This window comes from Drosophila mojavensis, unplaced genomic scaffold, assembly GCF_018153725.1.
Source record: "Drosophila mojavensis isolate 15081-1352.22 unplaced genomic scaffold, ASM1815372v1 contig_80, whole genome shotgun sequence".
Taxonomy (NCBI): Eukaryota; Metazoa; Arthropoda; class Insecta; order Diptera; family Drosophilidae; genus Drosophila; species Drosophila mojavensis.
Genome location: NW_025318906.1, coordinates 11,764,335 through 11,783,682, shown reverse-complemented (window position 1 = coordinate 11,783,682; position 19,348 = coordinate 11,764,335). Strand labels below are relative to the sequence as shown.

Genomic DNA, 19,348 nt, shown 5'->3' with positions numbered 1-19,348 from the left:
TACATTTTAGTGACAAGGATACCATTCAAAATCGCTTGCAATTTCTCTTAAGGAAAATTTTAAATTAACCGAATTACATTTGTCGATGTAGCCATTTTGGCGGTCAAAATTTTCAATGAATTCAAGTTATCGGAAATTTTAGGGCTAATTTTACCAGCCAGTGTAAGTTATCGTTAGGCGCGTATGCAGCTCAACACTTCTCCACTTTTGTACGGTGGGATATTTATCGTTATCGGAAATGCTTTATATTGCGATGTTTTCGGTACATCACTAGTTCTTCTATGTACCTCGACGCTGAATGGTGTGTTTGCGCACACTTTTCTGCAAAAAAAATATTTTAAGTGCAGAAATAGGCGAAAATATTGAAGAATCATTGCATTCGCGATTACAGCACAATTTTTGCAACGCGCCAGCATTGTTTTTACGCACGGATGCATATTTGTGATGTGGATATATTGTGATTAAAAATTTTCCCCATCTGAGGTAGGAAAAAAAAATGGTTGAAAAATTTCTGCCCAACAAAGAACCGACGCCGACGTAGAAGCAGCAGACATACAAATATAGCCGTCTCATTCTAGCATCGGTCATTCGATTAGCATGCTTGAAAAGTGCCGCAACTAACAACTGTTAGCCAACCTAAAATTAACGTGCAGTTTTATAAAAAAAAATTTTTATTAATAATGACCAAGTGCAATAAAAATATTTCTATACAACGCGTGTGTGTGTATAATGAAAAAAAGGAAGCGCAGCCATTTGCAATGCACAGTTGCAAATCGATTGTATTTTGCAGGGATGCAAGCTGCCTATATGATACGCGATATGAAATATTATCACTGAAAAAGTCTTAAATGTAATGCTTACGCAGCAGAAAAAGAAATAGTATAAAGATACTATATAGCTGTACATTATTGGGCACGATTACCGCTAACATACGTATGTTCATACATATCTGCTATCCAGGGCTGCCAAATGTGCGCTGTCAAACGCAACACGCGATAATTTGGAGTGGTGGTTATAATGTTTCTTTTCCCGCCTTTTTCAGATGTCTCAAACATGAATGAAGGTAATTCAGCAGGAGGGGGGCATGAAGGGCTAAGCCCGGCCCCTCCTGCTGTGTCAGACCGTGTAACGTTACAATCAACGGAAAAATCAGTTACAACGCCAAAATCAACAGCAACTGCACACAACAACAATAAATCATCATCAGCAACATCAACAGTAGCAACAACGCAGCAGAAACCCAGCAAACAACAACAACAACAGCAGCAGCTGCTCAGTGCGCAGCTGCCTGTGCCGCTGTCGAACTTGTCGACAGAGGCAACGGCAGCCGCAACGCCAGCAGCAGCTTCCACATACTCCTCCAATTCAGCAAAAGCAGATACCTCCGTTTCAGAGTCAATAGCGCCGCCCCAGGCAAAGCGTCAGCGTTTAGAAGACACGGAAGTGGGAGGCGAGGTCGCCAGTGACAATAACAACAGCAACATTGTTGGAGCCGTTAGTAGCAACATCGTTGGCTCTTTACTGCCAGCGTCGGTTGTGGCCAGCAGCGAAGTTGGTGGGGCCATTTCAACGGCACTACAGGACTTGAATGCGCTCAAGAAGCGCATTCTCCAACAGAAATATCAAATTTTGCGTAATCTTAAGGAAAGGTAAATACGACTCAGACAAATTTGGGAACATTTTTAAAATTGTACTTTCGATTCGCAGGCATCTTGAAAATGTGTCGGAATACTTTTATTTACAAAACGGTGGCAGTATGATGGACTACCCCGCGTGGCGTAAAAAGACACCAACACCGCAGTTCATCAGCTACAGCAATGCGAATCGTATCGAGCAGCTGATACTCGAGGAAAAGCCAAGCACATCCGCCGCCGCAGCAGCAGCAGCTGTGGCCCAAGGACACCGAACAACGCAACAACCAACACAACAACAACCGCAGCAATCTTCGGATTCAGTCGTTAGTAATAGTAACAGCAGCAGTAGCAGCAGCCCTGCAACTGCAACAACAACCAGTACAGGGACAACAGGCAAACAGTTAGAGACAGATAACAGCACACAAACAAAAACGGTAATCATACAAACTTAAACAAATATTCGTGCGATCAACTACTTGTAGTAGAATCCTTAGCTAACATATCTAACCTTTTATATTTAAATTTCCTTAGAATACGCAATCTCTGTTGCCAACAAAATCTGGCAGCAATACAACTGCAGTAACAGCGACAGCGTCGTCAAGTCCAAGCCGCGGTGGGCCAACTACAAAAACTACCACAACAGTAGCAGCAACTGGAGCATTGCCGATAACCAGCAGCTTAGTGGAGACGAGCGGTAATGCATTGCCACCGGAGGCGGAGATAAAGATACCAGCAGTTGGTGCGACGCCAGTCGCCGTCTCCACGAAGCTACCCGCCGCCGTAGTACAGTTGACGCAGCAAGGTAAGACAAACTCGTTCAGGATAAGATTTAACTTCATCAGGATTTAAACTCTCTCGATATTTCGTATTTATCATTGTTATTATTTTGTGTTTTGTTGTTTATCTGTTCTTTCGTTAATTACTTTTCAAAATTAACGTATAACTAAAAAAAAAAAAATTACAAAAAATAGAAACATACCAAAATTCAACAATGTCGAAACAAAACATTTGCATACATATATAAGAAGCAAGTAAAAACTAAAATGTTACCAAATCCTCAGCCTAAAACTAAAATAAATAACCGCGCCCTGAACAACTTTCCAGCAACTGTAACAGTACAAAGCACGCCCTGCACAAAACATTAAAAGTTGTCTCGCACAAGCAAGGGAAAAGAAAATAAAACTAGCAATAAAACCCATAAAATGCGCTACTAATACTCACGAACTTAATGTATATGACACACACACACACACATACTTATATACACGCAAACACAAAATACTAAAAAACTTAATATATTGTATGCATATATATTATAATAACTACATACACATTGTCTCAATATCAATTACCTTATTGTATTGCTGTACATCATTTAATTTATAATATCTTTCAGCTTTGTGTTGTTTATGATTTTATGTTTCTGTTATTTCTGTCACAATTGTTACTCCTCCGCCTCCTAACGCACACATCAACTCTCTTTCTCAACTCACCATCAAATTGTATCGTTATTATATAGGTCACATACCCGGTAGACCTCTAGGAGGTCGTCACGGTATGGTCTTCGGTCAAATACCCGCGCCTCCTGCCGTAGGAAATTCTTCTGTACCTTTGGTGCCAGGTGCTTATCGTTCGCAAAAAAACTAAAAAAAAAATGCCAAATCACATTTTCATTTTTAAGTCTTGTTTTGAATATTGAAGTATTTTCATAATTTTTCATTTCGTTGTTGCCGCCAATTAAACGCGTAGTGCATTTGACTTAACTATATACATTGCATTCGATGTGCCTATTTATTGTTTTGTACCAAAGATTTATCAATATTACATTAGAATTGGTGTTTTATATCCATTCTTTTTAATTTTGATTGGACAAATATTTAATAGTAATACCATTATTTATATATTCTATTTTTCCATTCTAATTAATGGAATGTAAAAATACGTTTTTATTTGGTTTGCTAAATTATCATAGTTTAGATTTGATCTTTGCCTATATAGTGTTGACACAGCCAATATAAGTTTTAACAATCATTTATCAAATTCCATCCATACATTAAATGTTTCATAATTCCTTGTTTTCACCAATTGCTTCACTTTAGACTTGTTCAAAGCATTTTTAATTGCACCTAAAAGCGTTTTCTTGTACGCCAATTAAATGCGCTTGAAAATCGTAGATGTGTGCTAGATCAAAGCTAAGTTGCAAGTGACTCTTTGAAGTATTTAAAAGGGTCCATAACGCTGAGTACATTTGAAAATTATCATTAAGATATGGTAGATATATGATAATATAGTGGCACCTAAAAGCGTTTTCTTGATTGCTTTTTAAACGCGCCTGAAAATCGTAGCTGTGTGCCAGAGCAATTGTTGCGGTTGCAAGTGAATTGATGTCAATTAGTGCAACAATTCCATTTACACCACGCACAAGATAATTAATTAGAGATCAGAAGTATGTTAGCGCTTCATGTCTCCTTGAGTATATACATTTTAACGTCTACTCTTGTAAGATATCCTTTATAAGAATAGAATCCATTCATGCAGGCGCACTCTGTGTCACGTTGAACTATTTCCACATGTGATGACAATTTGTTAACCTTGCTAAAGTAAATTAAAGTCTCGGTTTATCCGTGTGATCGTGTCCTCAAGACTGATCTCATTGACTCGCGTCTTACACCCATCTAAGATTAAACATAAATGTGAGGGATTATCATTCCTTTACTTAAGATTTAGAATATTGCATGTAGTTGACTTAGTTTCTCTACCTTTTTTCATTTTCCATTACTTTCCTTAGCATATTTTAATAAATACATACTATAATAAATACACTTACTAATTCGCAACAAATATGGTTCAATTAATTAATTGATTGATTGATTCGAACGTTCTCTTCTTTTATTAATTAATTTTTATCGCTTTAATATGGTAGCGTGTGTTGATGATGCAATTTTCCGGCATGCAAGTTGGCTAAGAGCTATCTGTAATATCTTGAACCGTTTGCTAACTTTTTCACTGTTTTTCTTCTAAAGGTGGCACGCCGTTGGTGCCCTGTAGTAGCTCCTCTGGTTCAGCGGCGCTGCGTCGTCCAAACTCACAACAGAATGCAGCAGGAGCACAAAGTGCGTCAACTGGCGGAGCGACATCATCGCCGCTATACACGGGTGGGGCCAATGGTACGAGTGCGACCGTTGGGAGTGGCAGTGGTGGCGTCCTGACACCCTGCACACCTGGTGGCAGCAGCGGAAGCCTGATGAGTCCACTCGCAAGCACAGGCACGCCCAACAGTGCGCAGGAGTTTTCGTTTAAGGCCAAGCAGGAGGTGTACGTGATGCAACGTATATCCGAACTACAACGAGAGGGATTATGGACTGAGCGGCGTTTGCCCAAGCTACAGGAGCCCAGCCGACCCAAGGCGCACTGGGACTATCTGTTGGAGGAGATGGTCTGGCTGGCAGCTGACTTTGCGCAGGAGCGCAAGTGGAAAAAGAATGCAGCCAAGAAATGCGCCAAAATGGTGCAAAAGTATTTCCAAGACAAGGCCAACGCGGCGCAGCGTGCTGAAAAGGCCCAAGAACTGCACCTAAAACGCGTCGCCTCCTTCATTGCGCGCGAGGTGAAAAGCTTCTGGTCAAATGTAGAGAAACTGGTCGAATATAAGCACCAAACAAAAATCGAGGAGAAACGCAAGCAGGCTCTGGATCAGCATCTCAGTTTCATAGTCGATCAAACAGAGAAGTTCTCACAACAGCTGGCCGAAGGCATGAACAAAAATGTGGCCGAAACACCTAGTCTAACATCCAGTCGCCTAACATCCCCCAAACGCGAATCAGATGGTAAGTCTTTTATTCAGAAACCACACTATAATCTCTTTTTGCACATGATGAGACACTTAGACTGAAACGTTGTTGTGGTCTATTCTTGAACACTCCGATGTTATTAAGGGATGGTCGCATTCGCGAGGCATTTGTCTGATGCATTAAGAAATATAATTACTATTACTACATATAAAGATCAAATGGAATTAAACGAAAAATTTATTTTACAGATGAATTTAGGCCTGAGTCTGGCTCTGAGGATGATGAGGAGACAATAGCCAAGGCTGAGGAAGAGGCAGCCGATGTCAATGAGGAGGTCAAAGCGCTGGCTAAAGAATCTCAAATGGACTTTGATGATTTCCTCAATGATTTGCCACCTGGCTACTTGGAGAATCGTGATAAACTGCTGTTAGAGGAACAGAACTCAACAAAAGGCGCTTCCACAAGTGCTGCAGCAGCTGAAGCTGACGATAGCGATGATAGCGAATTCCAAGCCAAGGAGGCGAGCGATGATGATGAGAACACCATCAGTAAACAGGAGGAGGCCGAGCAGGAAGTTGATCATCAGAAAGAGATCGACGAGCTGGAGGCTGACAATGATTTGACCGTAGAGCAACTGCTCGAGAAATACAAGTCGGGTAAAATCAATGAGCCACCCAGCGCCAAGAGGCGTAAAATTGCTGTGGAAACCTCAGAGCAAGACTCTGATGATGACTCGACAGCCATTGAAGATTCAACAGACAGCAGCGAAGTGGAAGCGAGTGAGGAGGAAGACGAAGATATGTCAACCGTTAAGAGCGATTCGGACCAGGAGGAGGGTGAGCAAGAGGATGGTCTCAAGAGTTTGCTAGCTGATGCCGATGGTTCTGGTGTGGATGGAGCGGGGAGTGCGGCTGGTGTTGGCAGTAAGGACAACAAAGATGATATGTTGAACGATGCTGCCGCACTGGCTGAAAGTCTACAGCCGAAGGGTAACACGTTGTCCTCGACCAATGTCGTGACGCCTGTTCCATTCCTATTAAAGCACACGTTACGTGAGTACCAGCACATTGGACTCGATTGGCTGGTCACCATGAACGAGCGCAAGCTCAATGGCATTCTGGCTGATGAGATGGGATTGGGCAAGACGATACAAACTATAGCATTGCTGGCGCATTTGGCCTGTGCTAAGGGCAACTGGGGACCCCATTTAATCGTGGTGCCCTCTTCTGTGATGCTTAACTGGGAAATGGAGTTCAAGAAATGGTGTCCAGGCTTCAAAATACTCACCTACTACGGCACGCAAAAGGAAAGAAAGCTCAAACGTGTCGGCTGGACGAAACCAAATGCGTTCCATGTCTGCATCACCTCCTACAAGCTGGTCGTACAGGATCAACAGAGTTTTCGTCGTAAAAAGTGGAAGTACCTCATTCTTGACGAGGCACAAAACATTAAAAACTTTAAATCACAGCGTTGGCAACTGCTGCTTAACTTCTCCACCGAAAGGTCAGTAATTGTTATTGCAAAAATTATTACTAATTGTTATTGCCAATAATTGCAATACAATTGCTCGCGTGCGCCAGCACCAAAATCAGTAACCAAGCGACTGCTAAACTAGCTTGGCGACTACGCTTGGGTGCTAAAATTAAATACGCTATGATGCCGCATTTATTAAAAGAGCATACTAACCCATTAGAATGCTTGTGGCCTTGTTTTGTAACAAGTTTCTATTTGTTTTTAATTAAATTTCGAACTTGCATTTGACTGCATTGTTTTTCTAACTTAAAATAATTATTTTAATAATTATGGCGTAAAATAACTGATACTTATAAATGAAATATTTACTATTCATAACAGACGCTTGCTCTTAACGGGCACGCCACTGCAGAACGATCTTATGGAGCTCTGGTCCCTGATGCACTTCCTCATGCCATATGTGTTCTCCTCGCATCGCGAGTTCAAGGAATGGTTCTCCAATCCCATGACTGGTATGATCGAAGGCAACATGGAGTACAATGAAACGTTAATTGCTCGACTACACAAGGTAAATAAAGTTGATATTGTCGGTTAGTTTTAAGAGGTCCTAAAGGGTAGCACCTAAAAGCGTTTTCTTGCACGCCAATTAAATGCGCTTGAAAATCGTACATGTGTGCTAGATCAAAGCTAAGTTGCAAGTGACTCTTTGAAGTATTTAGAAGAGTCCATAACGCTGAGTACATTTGAAGATTATCATTAAGATATGGTAGATATATGATAATATAGTGGCACCTAAAAGCGTTTTCTTGATTGCTTTTTAAACGCGCCTGAAAATCGTAGCTGTGTGCCAGAGCAATTGCTGCGGTTGCAAGTGAATTGATGTCAATTAGTGCAACAATTCCATTTACACCACGCACATGTTAATTAAAGATCACATAATCCTTATATGCAGGCGCACTCTGTGTCACATTGAATTGCCTCGTGTGATGACAATTTGTTAACCTTGCTAGAGTAAATTGATGAAGCTGCGATTTATCCATGTGATCCTGTACCTCAAATGGATTACATTGAAAACTCGGCTTACACTCGTTTAAATATGAAAATTGAGCAGTAATTTAGCTAATTTCGAAATAGTGAATCCTGTCAAGTCTTTTTATGCAGGCGCACTCTGTGTCACATTGAATTATCTCATGTGATGACAATTTGTTACCCTTGCTAGAGTAAGTTGATGAAGCTGCGACTTATCCATGTGATTGAGTTTTTCCAGCTGATTGCATTGAATGCGCGCTTTACATTACTTTTATTCATATATTTATATATCAGTATCAATTTGAGAAAGTATTAAAATACCTATTTCTCTTTCTTTATAGGTTATTCGTCCATTTCTGCTGCGTCGGCTTAAAAAAGAGGTGGAGAAGCAAATGCCAAAGAAGTACGAACACGTTGTCATGTGCCGTTTGTCGAATCGTCAACGTTATCTGTACGAAGATTTCATGAGCCGATCCAAGTGAGTTTTTAAAATGATCTAAGACCAATTATAGTTTAATATTACTGATTTTAATTTGCAGAACTCGCGAAACACTACAAACTGGCAATTTGCTGAGCGTGATCAATGTGCTTATGCAGCTGCGCAAGGTGTGCAATCATCCAAACATGTTTGAGGTGCGGCCAACGATATCGCCGTTTCAAATGGAGGGCATTGCGTTCCATACACCACGTCTAGTCAGCGACATCTTGGAGTATGATCCGTTCACGGTGAGTTAGTGTATGGCAGATCTATAGAAGCATATTTCTTTCGCTGTTAAAATGATGATAAACTGTCACTGAACATTGCGACTCGATCTATTTTGGAGAGAGATGCGATTCACTAGGATGTTCGCTGTTGCGAGGCATTTGCCTGATTTTAAATCAACTCAGATATAATATTGATGACAAAAACTGGACATTGACTAATAGTGATCTCTTCTTCATTTTCACTTGTAGCAAATTAATTTGGAAACCGTCAACATGCTGTTACTGCATCTGGAACAAACGCTGACTGCCTACGTCTCACACAAGTCGCGACTTTTGTCGCCGCCACGCAAGTTGATTGAGGAAATCGACAGTGCACCGCTACCTCCGCCACGTTGCCCCAACGGCAAGTACCGCTTTCACATACGTGTGCGTAGCGCGGAGCTGGCACAGCGCATAAAACTGCAAGCGGTGCGTGTTGGTGCCAGTCCGGCCATGAGACTGGAAGGCTCAAAAATTGTCCCCATGCGCAGCCTGCTGCCCAGTGGACATGTGCTGAAACGTGTCACCGGCACTATTAATCCCATCAATATGGCCCTGAAGCCTGTGATAATTAATAGTCTAACATCAACGACGGCCAGCAACAGCAGCAGTAGCAGCAGCACACCTCTGAATGTGTTGGGAAACAGCTCCAAACTTTTAAGTTCGCGTTCGCCCATAGGTGCTCCAACACCTGCCAAGGTAGCCAAAACAATGCAGGATGGTAAACCCTTTTTCTACTTGGCTCCTGCGACAAATACCGGTGGGGCTGGAGCACGGCTTACGTTGACAAGCAAAACTACATCCGCGAGCTCCACAGTCAGTGCGACAGCGGTGAGCGCAACGGCAACGAGCAGCAGCTCCTCAGCGCAAATGCAGCAGTTGATCAAAGATCCGATTGTCAAAGATCTGGCTACGCATGTGAAGCTGACGGCGCAAAGGCAAACCAATGGAAAGACTCAGGACGAGGACTCGAAATCAACGTCTGAGGAGGCTGAAGATCCTTATCGCGTGCAGCAGCTTATACAGATGCGAAAGGAACAGCGCTTGGCTTCGCTTAAACGCATGGCTCACATCAATCGCCGCCGAACTGATGCCACGCCCATTTATGGAGCTGATTGCCGTGAGGCCATCGAGGGCTGCATGCAGGCAACACGTACAGCAAAGCATTCTACCTGGCAAACGAGAGGATTTGCGAATTGTACCGTTGCTATGCGACACCACGACGACAACTGGTCACTAAATCGCCTGCTGAAGAATTACGAGCAGCGTTGCGCCGAACTGGCGCCAATCTTCGCTAACTTCGTAATTTATGTGCCGTCAGTGTGTGCGCCACGAATACGTCGCTATGTGCAGAATTTGTCATCGACGCACTGGCAGACCGAACGGCAGATCGAGACGACAATAACTCAATCGTTGTCGCCCAAACTGGCACTGTTACATCCCATAATCTCGGCGATGACTACACAGTTTCCCGATCCGCGTCTCATACAATACGATTGTGGCAAGCTGCAAACGCTGGATCGTCTGTTGCGGCAGCTAAAGGTTGATGGGCATCGTGTGCTGATCTTCACGCAAATGACCAAAATGCTGGACGTGCTGGAGGCATTCCTTAATTACCATGGTCATATATACCTGCGGCTCGATGGCTCAACACGGGTGGAGCAGCGACAAATACTCATGGAGCGTTTCAATGGAGACAAGCGTATCTTTTGTTTCATTTTGTCTACACGTTCTGGAGGTGTAGGTGTCAATTTAACCGGCGCCGATACTGTAATCTTCTATGACTCCGACTGGAATCCGACGATGGATGCCCAGGCACAGGATCGCTGCCATCGCATTGGGCAAACTCGAGATGTGCACATATATCGGCTGGTGTCAGAGAAAACCATCGAAGTCAACATCCTGAAGAAGGCCAACCAGAAGCGCATGCTCAGCGATATGGCCATAGAGGGCGGCAACTTTACGACCACTTTCTTCAAGAGCACCACAATTAAAGATTTGTTTGCGGTCGACCAGTCGCAGGAGTCGGAGGATGGTCAGGATAAGCCCGATGAGAAGGACAAAATAATTGCCGCTGAAGTAGAGCCTGTCGTCGAAACCGAGAAACAATCGCTGCGCGCCTTTGAGCATGCTCTTGCTGCTGCCGAGGACGAGCAGGACGTTCAGGCCACGAAGACGGCCAAGGCTGAAGCAGCTGCCGATCTTGCCGAGTTCGATGAGAATATACCCATTGCGGATGAGACTAATGCGGACGGTGGAAATGCACCGGTCGAACTGAGTAAAGCCGATCTGGAAATGCAAAATCTTGTCAAGCAGGTAGGCTGTCAAACCATTTAATTATGATATGATGGGCAGTGTTGGCTTTTATTAAAGAAGCTTGTTAGTTGCCCTTTGAGCTAGCCAACGCTGCCCCGAGAAACTTCAATATGAAGCAGACGTTCAGACATAGTCGAAGCGATTCCATTTCACGCCCGATTATATCACTCAACGTCGGACATAATCACAGGATACTGTTCCGGAATATACTCTTAATGCTATTTATTTACATTTACACATTTAGCTCTCGCCGATTGAGCGCTATGCCATGCGTTTCGTGGAGGCTACCGGCGCCGCCTGGACAGCTGAGCAGCTGCGAGCCGCCGAGGCGGAGCTTGAGATGCAGAAACGTGAGTGGGAGGCGAATCGCTTGGCAGCTATGCAAAAAGAGGAGCAGCTGCTCAAGCAGGAGACCGAGTCCGAGGAGCTTCTGACATACAGTCGCAAGGATGCCAGTAACCAGGTTAATACCAAACAAGATTCCAATCTAAGTAAACGAACATCGATTGTAGCGGTAGGAGGTATTAGGCTAACCAAGCAGAATAAGCGCGACAAACGGTTTAAGCAACACGGTATAACCAGGGGTGGTCCGGGTTTAAGTAGAAGTGTAAGTAACCACAAGTCAAGATCCAATGTGCAGCAGACTAGTCCAGTACGCACGCGCCGAAATAGCCTCAATGTGAGTGCTCCGGCCAGGAGTAGCTGTAACACTAACAATAGCAGTAAAAAGTCAGTGACTGGAACATTACCAGCGCCATCTAGGCGACAGACGCGTCTGCATTCGCTGGGCGAAGATAATGTTACTGTCACGGCCACAGCGACACCGCCCACTAGAAAGACAACGCGCACAGCAATGGCAGCAGCAGGCGGTACTTCAACGCCCGTGTCGGAGGAGCGACCCAAGCGTCAGTCGGCTAATATAGCCATGACCAAGCTTATGAAGACACCGGTAAGACCTGCGACAGCCACTGCAGCTACACCTGCCAAGAATACCACTCAGGTGGCCAAGCCTAAACGCAGGGAAAGCGTCTCACTAACAACAAGCGCGGCCAACCGGCGGAAGCTGCTCGAGCGGCGTGCAACGATATCATCGCCTTTGGCCTTGAAAGGCAACGACAGTGATGATGAGGATGAGGACGAGGGCGATACCAATGAGAAAGATGATGATGAGGAGGGCGATGGTGATAGCGAGGAGGAAGATGCATCCATTCAGGTTGATGACGATGAAGATAAAGACGAAGATGAACAAGAAGATGACGAGGAAACAGTTGTCTCTGGCTCAGCGTCTGCCTCTGCACAGGAGGATACTACACAAACTGAGGATGAAGAATTACATGTGGAAAGGTTAGACGAAGAAGAAGAAGACGAGGAGGAGGAGGATGATGAAGAGCTTAATGTAGAAACACAGTCCAGCTCAAGCTATGCTACAGCCGGTGAAGGTGCCGACAGTTTAGATGGCTGGAATGCTCACACTCAGGTCCAAGACACCACAATGACGAGTTCCACATATTACAATGTCTCCGAGGAATCGGACACAGACGAGACCAACGATCCGTTATCAGTGTCCAAGGCAGAGAACAAAACGGAAACCAAGGAATCCACGCCAGCATTGCAGAGGCAACGTAGCAATAGTAGCCGTGGAGGCAGCGATGAGCCCGTTGGGCACACACCACGTACACGTTCCCGAGGTTCGGTAAAGATAAATCTTTGGACTTTGGATGTGAGTCCTGTGCCGAATATACAGAAGAGCACCGGAAGTGGAGCTAGTAAAAACGTGGTGAAGCGAACCACGCCACAAGTAGAGACAAAGCTAAAGGGTCGCCAACGACAACCAGCTGGTGGGAATAGGCGGCTCATAAAGAAACTTAATGAGGGGCAAACGACAACACTCAGTCGTTGGATAACCCAGACGCCGCGAGTGCGATTACGCTCCAGCAATGCAGGAATTGCCGTGCCCAGCAATAGCAGCGGCAATACAAGTGCTGCCAGCGCCTCAACGGGAGTAGCCGTGGCAGCCAAGACAGGCGCCAATGGTGCCAGCAGCAATAGGTGATAATTGAGTGAACAGAAGTCACAGTATTAACTATATATAACGAAAACACAATAATCTTGCTGGAAATCCTCATTCAATCTGCGAAGCTGTGAAGTTGTGTGCGTGGTGTGGTTTTTAGTGAGCATTCGTATTGGCCACGTGACTGTCAAAGAGTTGCTATTGAACTATGTACGAGTATTTAATAGACTGTAACAAGTTTCCTTCTAAGCTAGTTAGATGGCAAAAATCAAAGGCAGTGAGAAACGGAATAAAGTTTGGGGCAGGGCGAAAGTTTAGGATAACAAATTGTGTTTAGTTTAGGTAGTGCGAAGTAGGAGGGGGCAGCCACTCCATTCGACCGGTTCTAACTGTTCTTAATTGTATTGTCCAAAATGCAATCGAATTCAACTTCTATTTATTAACTGATAAGCTTCTAAAGCTCTAGCCACACAATACTGATATTTTCATAACAGAACACGATAGTTTTAAGATTTTAATTATAGTTTTAGGAATATAGTCTAAAAACATTTGATAGGTGCTGCCCCCTGCCACGAATGCAAGTCTATTTAATTTAAGAAATACGAACCCAGATTGTATATAAGTAAACGCATCAACAACGGATATATCATCAGAATATAGTTTTTAGATTAAATATATATATTATTATTATTTAAGCAGTGTGCGGTTAACTTTTTAAAAAGAAGTAACTAAAAAAAAAAAAAAAAACCTACTCCATTTGTATTATTATTAATTTCGTTGTTAAATTTCTGTTCTCTATCTAAGTCTTCAAAGAACTCTCCTCAGCTAATGCGCCTTAGTTTATAAGTATCACTCCTTAGGTAACACTTTTAACTCTATGGTAAATGTTAATATTTTTGCATTCAATAATTTATTTTGTATTCTAAAGAAACAACTAGTTTAGCATTAAAAAACACAATCTAAAGACTATAAGCATATAGATTGACTAACAAATAAAACACAAAAATCGATTCGATATGCTTTCAAAAAAAAAAAAAAAAAAATAATAATGAAAAAGAAAAATGTAAGACGTTGTGGTTTTTATTTCTACGAACAAATTTCGTGCGTGTTTTTATTATTAAAAACAAAAAGAATAACATTTCGAAGGCAATTGCACAAAGTTGGAAAAGAATAAGCGGAAATCAGAAGCAAGAATAAGATTGAATCATATTATTTTCTGTGTTAACGAATGTAGAATTCTGTTTTGGTGTCGCAAAAGATAATGAAAAAAAAAAAAAACTACAATTATTTAGAATCAAAAATAATAATATATATTTTAAAAGAATTCATTGTCTATTCGTTGGTTTGTTTGTTGGCCCTATCTCTTCCCATTGCCTTTACCTTATCCAGCCACTCATCGATTTCCGCGTATAGAAAGTTCCATATACTTTGCCAATTGTTCTTCAGTGCCGTACGAAATGGTTCCGGAAATAAAACAACAAGTGAAAGCAAACACGCTAATTCATACTTTAAACTAGATATGATCGATGATACGATGATACTATAGTTAGCTAGTTACTAAGCCAATAAACACCACCACCAAAACAGAGTTGCTTCATACGATACGAAAATAATATAATGAAACGTTTATTCTTTTCTTTAACTTTGCGCTTTGCTCGGCCCGCGGTCGCACGTCTTCAGGTCTGGATATCGCGCAATACCATGGAGCAGATGCCGGTAAGTGGATCAGTTGAGCTGAAGTCCTGTTTCGCATCATTATAATCGATTGGTATTTGTTTTTGATTAGATGTGGTGCCCGCCTACGCCACCGCAAGACAATAATGACATCTACATTGATCACTCGCTGTCGTTTATGTACGATCTGGAGCCAATACCCGAGTCCGAGCTTCCTCCCGTTTATGTGCGACGCGAGCTGAAGCGATCGCGTACCGATGCCGGCTTCGATGGCAGTCGGCGTCCGAACAAAATGCGACGCGAGGATAACTATGTGCCGCCACGTTCGTTGTTTGATCGTCCCACAGCGCAGCTGGCGCGTTTGCGGCGTGAGCTAAAGAATCAGCGTTTCCGTGGCAGCTTTAAGCCGAATTCGATGATACCTGGTCTGAAGCCGCAGTTGCCGGCGAAGCCGCTGACTGAGCCAGAGGCCATGAGTGAGTGGTGCGTGTTCGAGGACATGGCCATACTTCATGTGCTGATCAATTTGCAGGGTCTGCCGTGCAGCCTGATGCTGCTCTCGCCGGGTCAGACGCCCAATTGGGATCTAGTTTCGGAGATAGTGAACTTCTGCTCGAAGACGTATCGCTCGGCCAGGCAGTGCCGCTGGCGTTACGAGACTCACATTCAGCCACGTGAGGAGGGCAAAGTGGTGGAGAGCCCCAAGAAGCAAAAGAAACTGAAGCCCACGTTGCGCATGGAGTACATGAAGAGTCCGTTGCGCTATTTGCGCACCACACAGCTCTATGCCAGCGATAACAATGCCTCCTTCTATAAGGTGATGCGACAGCGGTTTGACACCATCAAGACGACCTACTTGAAGAAGGCGCCGGCACCGAAGCGTCAGTATAATGCACCCAACCTGATGAATCCCAAACATATGGAGGTGTTGCAGAAGTTTGGTATTAGCAACTACGATCAGCCCGTGTCGCCCAGCAACATAGCTGTGATGAAGGCGAACAAAATGCGCGACAAGCAGCGTAGTCAAATGCCAATGCAGCAGCAGCAGCCGCAACAGCAGCAACAACAACAACAACAGCAGCAAGTTCCGCAGCAACAGCAGCAAACGGTGCAGCAGCACCAACAGCAACATGTGCAACATCAGCAGATACAGCAGCAGCAGCAACAGCAGGTACAGCAACAACAACAATTGCAGCAACTACCAACAGTTGGCACTGTGCAGCAATCAGTAGAGTTGGTACCCAGCACGACAACAACTGTTGCCGTGCCTGCTGGCAACACTGGCCAATTGCAGCAGCTACAGATACAGCATCTGACCAGTGCCAATGTGGCGCCCAACCAGCAGACGGCCATATTGCTGCATCAGCCGCAGCAGCAGCAGCAACTGCGCACACAGACCACAACCCAGCAGCTGGTGAAGACTATTGTTGGCACCACGGCTAATCTTACGGCTGGTCAACTACAGCAGTTGGCGCAGCAAACATCGGGCAATGCCGGTGGCGGTGTGCAGCTTCAGGCGGCACCGCCGGGCAGCCAGTCGAGCGTCAGTGTGGTGCTAACCACCCCAGTGCAGTCTCTGCCCATTGCCACGCACAACAATGGCTCCACGGCTCAGATAGTGTCCATCTCTTCGCAGTCGACGCTGCCAGTGAATACGGCGCCACAGGTGGGCAGCATTGTTCAAACCCAGACACTGCCGCAAGTTGTATCCGTTGGGCCACTGACCACCACGGCCACCGGCCAACAGCAGCAACAACAGCAACAGGCAACGGGCACAGTGACGATGCTGCGTGGCCAGCGTATTGTGTCCGCTGCTGGTGGTGGCGGCAATACCCTGCAGGATGTGGTGCTGCAACAGCGCACCACGGCCGGTGGACAGTCCATTGTGTCTATGCCCAGTCTGGGACAAGGTGTGACTCCCGCTCAATTCCAAACGCAGCTACGACTGGCAGCAGTATCCGGCTCACCCGCCACCCAGACAACCCAGCTAGTTACCACCAAAGGCATACCTGTCAGTGCATTGCAGCAGGGCGGCAAGACGGTGCTGCCCGGCACCCAGCAGCAGGCGGCTCACATCCAACTCTATCGGCAGCGCAATCTGAAGGTGTTGCAAGCGTCCCAGGGAGCTCCTGGCACCGCCACAGCCGGTGGTCTGAATCCAACTGTGGTGCAAACAGCAGGTGGTGCCCTAGCCACGGGCACAATCATTCAAGCGAGCAATCTGATGCAGACTTCCACCCACGTCACCAGCCAGAAAGTCGCAGTTTCTGGCATGCCAGGCGCAACCACAGTGCAGGCGGGCAATGTGGTTAGCTCGGTGCAGATGCATGGACAGGCGAGAACGCAGTTCATCAAGCAAATGGCAGCCGGTAAGCAGGGCCTGCAGCGTCAGGTGCTCACTACCGATGGAAGTGGTGCTAGCGTCGCTCCAGGTACGAGTGATATGCTGCTCGTTAAGCGGCACAATATACTGGCAGCTCAAAAGGCGCAACAGGCCACCGGACCGCTATTCACGACTACCACCAGCAACAGTGCTGTGCAGCAGCAGCAGCAACAACAGCAGCAGCAACAACAACAACAGCAGCAGCAGCAGCAACAACAACAGTTGCCCGTCGCTGGTGTCGTGCAGCAACAGCAGCAGCAGACGCAGCAAATCGCCACACTGGTTAAGGCATCGACAGCAGCAGCAGCCAGTGGCAACAGCGTCAGCGCCGGTGGGGTCACTGTCTCCGCCACAGGACCGCCCACAGTGCAGGCGGGCAGCGTTAATATGACACTGCCGCAGCTGAAGCCGGGCAGCCAGATAAAGGTGACGATGCCGAATCAAATGCGCCACTTGCACGTGCAACAGCAGTTGGGCATGTCGCGCAAGATCAACCGCATGACACAGCTGGTAAGTGCATCTGGTCAGCCGACGGCCACGAATATTGTGGCCACCACGAGTGGTCCTCAGCAGCAGCAACAGACACCGGGCGGCGTCACTGTCTCGCCTGCCGGGCAACAGCAACAGCAGCAGCAGCAACAGAAGGCAACTCAAGGCGCCGGCAGCTTGCAGGCCCAACTGTTGCACATACAAAACACCAAAGCGGTGACAGTGCAACAAATCCAGCAAGTGGTGCGCAGCGGACAGCAAACGGGCATCGTTCTAAGCAAGACGAGTCGTGTCATACCCGTCTCTGTGGCGTCACAGGCCACACAACGGCAGACCATACAGGTAAGGATTTCTAATATTTAATGAAGCTAAACCGATATTGTTCGTTTGGCTAATATCTATTCATTTTTGCAGGTAGTTTCCGCTGCTTCGGCTCAGGCTTTGGCCGCTGGCAATCTGCGCACAAGTCAGAGCATAGCTAGCGCTTTGAAGGTTGCTGCTTCCGCCGTTGGTCAGACGACTCAGCAGACGCTGATTGCAGCACTGCAGCATAACCAAAGGCAAAATGCGAGCCCTGTGCGCTTGCAAACCACAGCAGCTGGCAATTTGCTAGCTGTGGTACAGCAACAGCAGCAGCAGCAGCAACAACAACAACAGCAACAGCAGCAACAACAACAGCAGCAACAACAACAGCAGCAACAACAACAGCAACAACAACAACAGCAGCAGCAACATGCTAATCTTGCTGGGCCTTCATCCGGTCCGGCTGAGGTTATGACAATAACACAGACCACAGCGCCGCTGCCAACAGTTGCTAGTCTGCAACAACAGCAGCAGCAACAGCAGCAGCAGCAGCAACAACAACAGCAGCAGCAGCAGCAGCAACAACAACAACAGCAGCAACAGCAGGTTGGGGTCGTACAACAGCAGCAGCAACAACTGCCAACGACGCAACAGGTACGAACGCTGGTGAAGAAAAAGATCATGATCAGAAGCGAGAAAGAATAACATTTAGCGAATCATCGCACAAGAGTTGGCGCACGGCCGCGCAATCGGCGCAGCATCATTACGAACACCCACACAACCACTTCAACAAGAACAAGCACCACCACCACCGTAGCCAATTCGTTTACAATTACAAGCACCACAACAACCACAACCACCAAAAAATGCATCGTCGCCACAATTACAACGGGTCAATTTTAGACGCCGGCAATTTCGATATCAGCTGTGTTGCAACAAAATTACTGAATGCTCTCGCTCATTACTTCATTACTTGTTCAACATGTCCGTCAATCAATCAATCAGCTAGACCCACCAACCAACCAACCAATCAATCGATCAATCTATCAGTCAGTCAGTCAGCGAATCAATCATTGCTTAAATCGTACTTAAAACCCTTTTGTTTCGATTGGTTTTACAGCCATGAGCCGGCGCCTCCTTGCCTGCTGCAGGATCCTGATCGGGATTTTTGGTGATGGGGATGATGTAGTGTGAAGGGCGTGGCACACACACTCCAGCACACGCACACACCCACACCCACACCCACAACCACACCCATACAGACAGCTTAAGTCTGTTGTTAATTGTAATTATATATAAATAATATTTAGTCGTATTATTAACTATATAGCCAAACTCAATTGAAAATGCAATTCTGTAAATCATATTCCTTAAGCTTCTCCTAGCTTATAGACATAATAATAATAATTATAATAATAATATATAGATTTTAACTATAAAGTTTTTAATATGCATTAATATCTAATTAATCTATGATATAGTATAAATTAAAAACAAAAAA

The 19,348-nt window shown here is 45.2% G+C and overlaps 1 protein-coding gene and 9 non-coding genes across 14 annotated transcripts; all 10 read left to right on the top strand.

Annotated features, from left to right (window-relative positions):
* Nucleotides 1–266: 266 nt before the first annotated feature.
* LOC6579545 (helicase domino) lies at nucleotides 267–19,280 on the top strand. 5 transcript variants are annotated; one of them, XM_044010911.1, is made up of 15 exons: nucleotides 267–483; nucleotides 1,043–1,649; nucleotides 1,708–2,068; nucleotides 2,166–2,436; nucleotides 3,154–3,255; nucleotides 4,658–5,461; nucleotides 5,674–6,928; nucleotides 7,280–7,466; nucleotides 8,269–8,405; nucleotides 8,467–8,653; nucleotides 8,882–10,987; nucleotides 11,232–11,450; nucleotides 14,679–14,714; nucleotides 14,785–15,741; nucleotides 18,187–19,280. In XM_044010911.1, exons 2-15 carry the CDS (start codon nucleotides 1,054–1,056, stop codon nucleotides 18,550–18,552), a joined length of 7,584 nt encoding a protein of 2,527 aa, XP_043866846.1. In that variant the 5' UTR covers nucleotides 267–483; nucleotides 1,043–1,053; the 3' UTR covers nucleotides 18,553–19,280. The 5 variants fall into 5 exon arrangements, with proteins under 5 accessions (XP_043866846.1, XP_032586076.2, XP_002005439.3 ...); XM_032730185.2 differs by having other exon boundaries at nucleotides 14,785–17,886; nucleotides 17,959–19,280; XM_044010909.1 differs by lacking the exon at nucleotides 267–483 and adding an exon at nucleotides 955–971 and having other exon boundaries at nucleotides 14,785–17,886; nucleotides 17,959–19,280.
* Nucleotides 3,756–3,884, top strand: LOC6579556. Its single transcript, XR_047629.2, has one exon. It is a non-coding gene; the product is annotated as a small nucleolar RNA psi28S-3316 (small nucleolar RNA).
* Nucleotides 3,927–4,060, top strand: LOC6579555. The gene has a single exon (XR_047628.2). It is a non-coding gene; the product is annotated as a small nucleolar RNA psi28S-3316 (small nucleolar RNA).
* Nucleotides 4,168–4,308, top strand: LOC6579554. The gene has a single exon (XR_047627.2). It is a non-coding gene; the product is annotated as a small nucleolar RNA psi18S-841/snoR66 (small nucleolar RNA).
* LOC6579553 lies at nucleotides 5,500–5,607 on the top strand. The gene has a single exon (XR_047626.2). It is a non-coding gene; the product is annotated as a small nucleolar RNA Me28S-Am2589 (small nucleolar RNA).
* LOC6579551 lies at nucleotides 7,515–7,643 on the top strand. The gene has a single exon (XR_047624.2). It is a non-coding gene; the product is annotated as a small nucleolar RNA psi28S-3316 (small nucleolar RNA).
* Nucleotides 7,686–7,819, top strand: LOC6579550. The gene has a single exon (XR_047623.2). It is a non-coding gene; the product is annotated as a small nucleolar RNA psi28S-3316 (small nucleolar RNA).
* LOC6579549 lies at nucleotides 7,846–7,987 on the top strand. The gene has a single exon (XR_047622.2). It is a non-coding gene; the product is annotated as a small nucleolar RNA psi18S-841/snoR66 (small nucleolar RNA).
* Nucleotides 8,055–8,196, top strand: LOC6579548. The gene has a single exon (XR_047621.2). It is a non-coding gene; the product is annotated as a small nucleolar RNA psi18S-841/snoR66 (small nucleolar RNA).
* Nucleotides 8,699–8,806, top strand: LOC6579547. The gene has a single exon (XR_047620.2). It is a non-coding gene; the product is annotated as a small nucleolar RNA Me28S-Am2589 (small nucleolar RNA).
* Nucleotides 19,281–19,348: the final 68 nt, after the last annotated feature.

Bases quoted from the DNA above. Each gene is read 5' to 3' on its own strand.
- LOC6579545 (XM_032730185.2), top strand. From the start codon at position 1,054: ATGAATGAAGGTAATTCAGCAGGAGGGGGGCATGAAGGGCTAAGCCCG. The intron at 5,462-5,673 runs GTAAGTCTTTTA...TTTATTTTACAG, and splicing joins CCCCAAACGCGAATCAGATG to ATGAATTTAGGCCTGAGTCT. The intron at 8,654-8,881 runs GTGAGTTAGTGT...TTTCACTTGTAG, and splicing joins TGGAGTATGATCCGTTCACG to CAAATTAATTTGGAAACCGT.